General features: G+C 43.7%; 1 protein-coding gene across 1 annotated transcript; it reads right to left on the minus strand.

The window, feature by feature from the left end:
• Positions 1-29: 29 nt before the first annotated feature.
• LOC148129513 (transforming growth factor beta-2 proprotein-like) lies at positions 30-7,502 on the minus strand. Its single transcript, XM_087943714.1, has 8 exons — positions 7,105-7,502; positions 6,856-7,019; positions 5,537-5,669; positions 4,259-4,369; positions 2,903-2,943; positions 2,736-2,827; positions 868-1,021; positions 30-304 (listed from the first exon to the last, which is right to left on the minus strand). The coding sequence occupies exons 1-8, from the start codon at positions 7,451-7,453 to the stop codon at positions 146-148; spliced, it is 1,203 nt and encodes a 400-aa protein (XP_087799840.1). The 5' UTR covers positions 7,454-7,502; the 3' UTR covers positions 30-145.
• Between the last annotated feature and the right edge of the window lie 1,839 nt (positions 7,503-9,341).

The following is a 9,341-nucleotide window of genomic DNA, read 5'->3' on the forward strand; positions in this document are numbered from 1 at the left end:
TCAAGGTTTTCTAGGTCTAGAATTTCAAGTCTGGTGGCAAAGAGGGGAAAATTGGGATTCTTCTGGGATGATTTTTTTCTGAGGAAAATGAAAGGGGGGGCTCCTTGCCAGTCACACACATACACTCACACACACACACCCCATTTTAACGGCAACGGCAGGATTTCACAATCATGTTGCTCAGCTGCTGGACTTTGGGCTGGCGGCCGACGTAATAAAGGATGGTCAAAGGTTCTAGTTTGCGGGCAACGCAACAAGGAGCGGCCGAGCCTTCGGGGTTCAGTTTGCTGTACAGGGGAAGCACCTGCAGAAAAAGGGGTGAAGAAGAAAAGCATCAGGCACCAAATTATCTCCCCCCACCAAATTCCAGTACAGCCCGTCATTGGTTTCAGAGCCCCTTTAAATCACCCCTCATCTACCCCCAGATTAAAAAGTCCTCCTGAAATATACATCAATCTTTTTTAAAAAAAAATTCTCCCCCTATTTTTCCAAATAGGAATTTGCCAACCAAGTTCCCCCAACGGCCTAAAAAGGCAAAAAATTTGAATGCAGCCAATTTTTATCTCTAGGGTTTTACATCTGGATTCAAAGTCCAGGGACTATTTTTTTTTTTTACTGAAAAAAACATTTGAAAATCTCTGTTTTGAAAGGTTCTTTGAAAACAGAGGCTTTCAAATGGTTTTAAAACCGGGGAGTCAGTTAATTTCTTTTTTTTTTTTTTGAAAGGTTCTTTTAAAATAGGTGGTTTCCAAACTTGGCATCTTTAAAGCTTGTGGGTTTCTACTCCCACAATCCCCCAGCCTGCATGCTTTAAGATGGGTGGACTTCAACTCCCAGAATCCCCCAACACTGTAGTCTGATTCTCACCATGTTATGATGCATGTTGGTAGTTAGACTATATTGGCAGCTGCCAGCACAGAAATTCGCTTTGTATCCTTTGGGCTGGTGGATCCATTTCCACTTCAGATCCTTCCGAAAATCTATATATAGTGGGTGAAGGCAGCAGTCTTTATCCGGATTCCTGCATGAAACGAGAATTATTATTCCAGGAGTCAAATCACATGGTGTTAAATCAGTGGAACTCACCGGCACAAGGTAGAGCAATATACGGCAGTGGTGGGATTCAAATATTTTTTACTACCGGTTCTGTGGGTGTGGCTTGGTGGGCGTGGCATGGTGGGTGTGGCAGAGGAAGGTTACTGCAAAATCCGCATTCCTTCCCCACGCCACTGACCTGCTTTCCAGCTCTGTTCTCCTGTGCAGGGCAACCAAAGAAGACCCAGCCAATCAGCTGGGGCTTGGGAGGCGGAGAATAGATGGGGGCGGGGCCAGTCAGAGGTGGCATTGGCCAGTTCTCCAAACTACTCAAAATTTCTGCTACCGGTTCTCTAGAACCGGTCCGAACCGGCTGAAAACCACCTCTGTTATACAGGCATTCCTCAACTTACCACCATTCGTTTACTGACTGTTTGAGGTTACAACGGCACCGTAAAAAGCGACATATCACTGTTTTTCATGTTTACGACCGTTGCATCTTCCATACGTGATCAAAATTCAGGTGCTTGGCCACTGACTTGTACTTATGACGGTTTCAGCATCCCAAGATCCCACGATCCCCTTTTGTGACCTTCCAACAAGCAAAGTCGATGGGGAAGCCAGATTCACTTAATGACCGGGTGGCTAACTTAAACAACTGCAGTGATTCTTTTTAACAACTCTGGCTTTCCTCTCGACTTTGCTTAGAAGAAGGTCGCAAAAGGAGGAATCACGTGACACACATACCCCGCCGCCCCCCGGGACGCTGCAACTGTCATAAATGCAACTTTAGTTGCCCAAGCGGCTGAATTTTGATCAGGTGAGGATGGTGCCATGGTGGTAAGTGTGAAAAATGGTCACAAGTCTGCTTTTTTCAGTGCCATTGCAACTTTGAACAGTCACTAAACAAATGGTTGTGTGCTGACTCAAAGAGATGTGACACAAAAGCAACAAAAGTCACAAAAGTAGGTAAAGTCCTTTTAATTCCTCCAACTTGGTCTCCAATGTCCAGTTATCATCGGCTGGAGAAAAAAACTCTCCCAAGAACGGTTTTTAAAGGGAAGAAATTCCGTCTGACCCCAAAGTACATATAAATTATAAATAAAAACCAACACAAACCACGCTGCAGCAATTAGCGAGACAGGGCAGGATAAGGAATTGCAGAACACAAAAGATAATGAAACACATACAGCAAGGTGCGAGGAGCCAGAACCCAGATAGGACACGACAAACAGAGATAATGCACGCTTTGCTTCCAGCAAGCTGCTGTGTGCAAACACCCTTTTATCCTGTTTTCCCAGCTGCAGCTAATGAAGGGAATCAGGGCCCTTTTCTCCCCCGTAATCCATGTTGTTCCCTTATGCATTCCTCCCTGCATGCCCTAGGATGAAGAGGGGTGGGCCTGGGTCTTCCTCTGAATGCCCAGCTGGACTGTGTCCTTCCCCAGTTTCTTCCACAACCACTGGAGCCACACTCCCACTCCCTGTCAGCTGTTCGACCTCCCCCTCGGAATCAGATTCCAACAGGGGCATGACAGGTTGTAAGTCAAGGACTACCAACACACCAATATCCGGGTCCTGGTTTTTTTGCCAATCCGGTGGGATTGTGCAATTTTTGGAATTCGTGCCCTAGAGCGATTTCAGAGTTCACCACTCTGCTGGATGTTTTGCAAAAACAACCGCTACCACCGTGTATCTTACCTGGGGCAGCTGGGGGTGTTAGCTGCCAGTCCTACGTCAATGAATACTTCACTTAACTGGAGCAACACAAGGTCCAGCTGGCTTAGCCGCACCTTGATTGCAGGATAAGCATCAGAGTGTGGGGACTCTACCTGTGTAGTCTAGACCCCAGGCTCCTTGAGGTCTACCAGACCTTTCCACACTTCCTTGATGAGGTTGTCATCCAGACCTATTGTTTCTCTTATTCTTTTATTTTTCTTATATGTACCCATTTCATGTATTCAAAACTATGTATACGCTTATACTTATTATCTTGTAAACAATTGGCAAATCAAATAAATAAATAAATAAATAAAATGCACTGAACCACAACTCACACTCCACAACTATGGAGGAGTAGTGGCAAAGAGGTTGGACTAACAGATCCTCATGGACCAGGTGGACAAGGGAGAAAACACGACTTATTTCTACTTGGAGTGGTCCTGGGTGCTCTCTGAGCTGGGTGGCTTTCTTTCTTTCTTTTTTTAAAATAAATTTTTATTTCAGTTTTCCACATATTAAAAACATCTTTTTTCAGTGAATAGCATGATTCCAGCTTATCACATTTGCATACAAACATGACTTTAATTTCATATCAATCTTTCACGTTTCATTGCATATCTTACCATTACTTTACATATTTTCTATCATTGTTGTCAAATACTTTCCTCCCGCTTATTTTATATATATATTTTCAATTCACTGATTTATCTTTCCTTAAACTTTAAATAACTCTCATAGCTTCATATTCCTTATACTTTATGCTTTTCTCTATCAAGTTTGCAATTTCATCGCGTATTCTTATTTCATCATTCCAAAAGTTCAATCTCAATTCAAGCATTTCAAAAAAAAAGTTTCCCCCACAATTACCAGTTAGAGTGTGCCACTGGGTGGCTTTCTTGCAGACGTTTCAAGACCCAACTTGGTAACATCATTAGGGCTAGAAGAGAGTGTGGTTTATGGAGAGGAGGAGGGAATAGGAGGAGGAGGAGGAGGAGGAGGAGGAGGAGGAGGAGGAGGAGGAGGAGGAGGAGGAGGAGGAGGAGGAGAAGAAGAAGAAGAAGAAGAAGAAGAAGAAGAAGAAGAAGAAGAAGAAGAAGAAGAAGAAGAAGAAGAAGAAGAAGAAGAAGAAGAAGAAGAAGAAGAAGAAGAAGAAGAAGAAGAAGAAGAAGAAGAAGAACGGATGGTGGATGAGGAGGAGAGATGTAGAAGGAGAAGAAATAGAAGAAGTGATGGTGGGTGAGGAGGGAGGGGAGGAGAAGGAGATAGGAGAAGAAGTACTGAGGATGTTACCTAGTTGGGTCAAGAAATGTCTGCAAGAAAACCATCAAGCTCAGAGAGCCCCAAGGACTCCACCATCCTCCTCCTCTTCCTCCTCCTCCTCCTCCTCCTCCTTTCTCCCTTGGCAACATAAGTTTTGGTCTCAATGGTTGTTGCACGTTGAGGACTACCCTCTGTTATTCTGTGTAAAACAATATATATCTATATTAGCAAGCCACACATACCTGCAAAAAGAGTTTCCAGTGGCTCACTGTGCTGGGAGTTAATTGTGTTCCAAGCCGGAGTGGAACTGCAACAGGGACAATGCAATTCCAGTTTGAAACTGAGTTTCTTCCCTGATGAACAAACACAGCAAAAGTCACAAGAGAAAAATGACTTTTCCCCCCTATCTTTGGTTCTTTTTGAGTCCTCAATTTTACAACTAGCAATGGGGCCACAATTCCCGTTGCTGAGCAAGGGGGCTGTTTGGTGAGCCGTGCCTGGTTTTATGACCATTTTTCCACCACGAATGTTAAGTAAACCACCGCAGTCATTAAGTGAATCATGTGGCCATTAAGCGAAGCCAGCTCCTCCCCCCGCCCCCATGGATTTTGATTATCGGACACCGGCCAGGAAGGCCACAAATGCCACATGACCCCAGATTGCTGCAACCATCAGTGATACATGCTAGTGGCCAAAGCCTCTGAATTTTGATCTCCTGACCATGCAACGGTCGTAAATGCAAGGACTGGTCATAAGCCTGTTTTTTTCAGTGCCACTGTTGCTAAAGAAATGGTCGTACGTCAAGGACTATTTGTTCTTTTGAGAATCCTTTTTGTTGTTGTTAATATATATTTGATTTATACATTTTTCTTTAACATACATAAGTGCTTAGTAAACAGTGTGCATTATCTGGGTCAATTTACTTCCACACAGTAATAGTAGTAATCTTATTTACTTGTACATAGTGGTATTCTTCCAACTTTTAACTTCTACCTCTGTTATCTAACCATTGGTAAAACAAATACCATGTTAAAAAAATATATCCTGCATCTTCTTTATCCTTTATTTTCACTGTTTACCTATCCATTTCTGCCACGATCTATCTATCTATCTATCATCTATCTATCTATCTATCTATCTATCTATCTATCTATCCATCCATCCATCCATCCATCCATCCATCCATCCATCCATCTATATCATCTACCTACCTACCTACCTACCTACCTACCTACCTACCTACCTACCTACCTATTTATCCATCCATCCATCCATCCATATCATTTATCTATCATCTATCTATCTATCTATCTATCTATCTATCTATCTATCTATCTATCTATCTATCTATCATCTATCTATCTATCTATCTATCTATCTATCTATCTATCTATCTATCTATTTATAGATATATATATATATTTAAATTATATTTTCATCTGTAAGAGTTTCCTCATTTTTCCAGCCTTGGGCAAATACAATTTTCGCTGATCGTTGTTACTGTCTTCCAGCTTTCTTACCTCTGTTCCTCAGCCACCGACGGACGCTCTCGGTGACATCAAACCACACCCACTCGGCCCGATGCCTGGGGAATAAAATTCGGCTTCCCACGTAACGCTGGGTCTGGGCAGAAGGCTCCCTCGTTGGCCTCACCTAGAGATGAGAGAGTTATTATTTCTTATTTCTTAATTTTTTTTACTTTTATTTATACATTTTTCTTTAAGTACTACCTATGGTTCACTATGAAACTATGTGATCGGGCTTAGTTTTGGGGGAGGAAAATAAGGGGGGAAATTCTGCCTCCGCCTACCAGCATCCATCGGTATTCCTCAGGCTAGCATCCTGTCTGTGTGTGAAAGAAATGAGGACTGTTTGGAAACTGAAAGAGTCTTTGCTGTGTGAGCAAGAAGGAGACAGCAAGGAGCCTGGATGTGGCTTAGCTCAACTGTTCTGGACTAAAGCTGCTTGGGGCTGCTGTGAAACTGAAACTGAAACTCCTCTGCTTGTGTTTTGCATTTGGAAGAGATTTCAATGCTCTGAGGGTCATTTGGAAAAATCCTTTCTTAGTGAGCCCCTAGAAGCCAAGAGGAACATAGGTACCAAATTTCAAGTTTGTAGGCTTTACGGTTCTGGAGATTTTGTGTTGATGCGTGAGTGGTGTTTCGCTTTTATAGATTTGATGATACACAGCGTATGATCTGGGTCATTTTATATATACATAATAATAGTAATAATAATATTTTTTTACTTGTATATAATAGCATTCTTCCAACTTTCTATTTTTATTATCTAACCGTTGGTAAAACAAAACCCAAGTTAAAAAGTATTCTGTGTCTTCTTTAACCTTTATCTTTAAGGTTAACCTATCCATTTCCACTCAATGTAATATTTTTTTTGGATTATATTTTCATCTGAAAGAGCTTCCTCATTTTTTTCCCAATATGGTGCAAATACAATTCTCTCTGCCATCAAAACAGGTAATATTAAATATACATTCACTTTATTATATATTTTTGGCAAAATACCTAAGAAAACATATTTCTGGCTTTAAATCTATAGGTTGTTTTATCATTTTCTCTAACTATCTATGTCTTTTCACTTTTCAAGTCCACTGCATATGGTGGTACGAACCTGGTATCTGGTTACACTTCCAATATTTGGCGGATGTGTTTTTAAACATATTTGCTAGCCTTGCTGGGTTTTTTTAAAAAAATTATTATTATTTTAAGCTCCACAGCCAGCTGTCCTAGTCAGTTTCTGAGCCTAATATCCCCAACAGGAGATTTAACATCAATACTGTACATCAATCGGTAGCCGCAGGCTTCCACAGTCTCCTCACCTGAGAGAGCTCCACATGCTGTTCGGTGGCGTGGGATCCAGGATTCGGGATCTTGTAGATCCTCAGCTCAGCTTGGATGAGGTTGCTGAAGTTGGGGTGTGCCACGGAGATCCCAAAGTGCAGAAATCGGAAGAAGGGGGTAGAGAAGGGGCCAGGGATGGAATCTGTGGGGTGAGAAACTCAGTGAGCGATTTTTATTCAATTATAATCTTCAATTTATTGGTGTTGCAAGTATGACCCCACTCTTACTGTCAGCGTGTCCGAAAGCCAACATCTCCACTCGCCGGACTTCTTTGGCATAATATCCCTCGCCTCCGTGCAGGGCGGTGCTACGCCGTCTCTCGCAGGCCACCATCCGCCTCACCGGCTCCCGCGTGCTGTTGTAGAGAAGCATCACCTCGTGGGGCAAAGGGTGGGGGACCCCTTCTTCCTTGGGGGGTGTCTCCAGCTGCAGCTTGCTAAGAATCTGGCCCCGGACGGCCTGAATCCTTCTGGCCCGTGCCGCTTCAAAATCCAAATCCTGGCACATGGAAAACGCGGAATCTGTCATGCGCGGGCCAAGGATCCATAAGGCCATTAGCAGGACAGAGAAGAACATGCTTAGGGGGGTGCCAGGTCCCCCTTGGGCCTTAGGGGTGCCAGGTCGTCCCCCCCTCCAAGTCCTTCCAAAGCCCCAGGATCAATTTAGATCCCTTTTGGAGATCGTATCAGTGCTTTGTCGTTCCTTCCGAGTTCCGACTGAGGTTGTCCACAACCTTGTTCTTCATCTCATCTTGGTGGAAACTTTCTGAAGTTCTCCAAACCGTTTGTCTATCCACCGCCTGTTCACCGGATTCCTTGACTCTTTCCGACAGGAACCTTCTCAAGTTCTCCCAACGTTGCTTCAGTCCACCGTTTGGTGACCCGAATTCTCGACTCTTCCCAGCCAGAGTTGGGGACCAAGTTCTGAAGTTCTCCCCCAAAAAATGTTCTTCTGCCCACTGCCTGATGATGACTTGGTTCCTTGATTCTTCTCTTCTGAACTTCTCCAAAGGTTTTTCCCGCCCCCCACAGGGACAGTTTGTGCGTTGTGTGTTCTGTACAACCACACAACCACACAAAGCCAAGTTGCAAGGCACCTTCTGTGGCCCCTGGGCCCTCCTTGTTCCTTCTCTGGAGCTCCTCAGCTGGTCTGCATCCACTAGCAACCTTCGCAAGCGTCTCCCGTTCTGCCTTCCAACTACACCTCTGCCTCCTTCCGGCCACACGACGTTGCCACACAAAGCCACCATTGATGGTTCCTCTTTGCCGGTCTTTCAAGCGAGACTTGGATAATTTTAGACCCAATTTGGGGGATTTCCACTTATGTGAGGACAAGTACTGGCTTGTTTCGGGGCAAAAAAAATAAATAAATCTCATTTTTTTTAATTGGAGGAAGAAATGAAAATAAGCAATACGCTGAATGGAGCCAGCTAGCATTCCTTCCTCTGAGGCCATGTTCTCAAAAAGGGGTTTTTCAGAACTACAAACCCCATCGGCCTCAGCCAGTTCTGTCAGGAATGAAAGAAATTAAAAACTTGGCATCCTTCATAAACTTCCATGCTGGCTGTTTCAGCCTTTAAACGACAGTCTCGCGATCCTGCTGTTTCCCTAGCCTAGTTCACACAACCAGGTCGTATTTGGGTTTGCCAAATGTGTAGATCTGGGTTAGTTTTGAGCCTGGTTTGGGGGTTTGCAGGTTTTGTGGCTGCTTTGCGTGCCAAAGGACTTGTTGGTTAGGATTAACAGACTGTACAAGTTCAGAAAAAGATAAATGGAGTTCTGGGTAAAACATGTCTTCTGAATGCTGTTTGTTTTGGAAACTACCATGATCTTGGCTTCAGAGCCTGGACATCAAACTCTCCCAACTCTGGATCTTTTTTTCTTCTGCTTTTCTCTTTGACTTTCTGGCTGTATTGAATGTTGGTTTGTGAGAAAATCCTGCAGATTTTAGTACCACCTTTCAGCTAATATCAAATTTCTGGACAATTCTTTCATTATTTTTAGGGAATTGAAGTCCACTCACCTTAAAGCAAGTTGACTGGGGAATTGTGGGAGTTGAAGTCCACCCATCTTAAAGCATGCTGGCAGGGAAATTCTGGGAGTTGAAGTCCACTCTTAAAAGTGCAAAAAAATGTCAAAGTTACCTTCTCACATCCCATACAGGATTTCTGCATCAACATACCCTTCAGGCTATCTTTTCATCTGTAATCGATCCCCTGGCTAGATCGGAAGCAACTGATCATCCCTTGTGGGAGAAACCCATCGGAAGGCCGTGTCTGGGGGCAGGATCTGAACTCAGACCTTGCCAGTGTTTCCTGACACTTCTTTTGGGCTGGATAGCCTTGTCTCTTGGATAGCTACCTAACCCTGATGTGGTCCACCTAGGTTGCTGTATAAGCAGCTAAGCCCTTGGCAAATTCTGCTGTCCATGCCCCAAAATTCTCTGTGCCTGCCAATCGATCGAT

Source organism: Notechis scutatus, chromosome 14 (genome assembly GCF_049901735.1).
Source record: "Notechis scutatus isolate UNSWTSFEM ecotype Mainland chromosome 14, rNotScu1.2, whole genome shotgun sequence".
Classification (NCBI taxonomy): Eukaryota; Metazoa; Chordata; class Lepidosauria; order Squamata; family Elapidae; genus Notechis; species Notechis scutatus.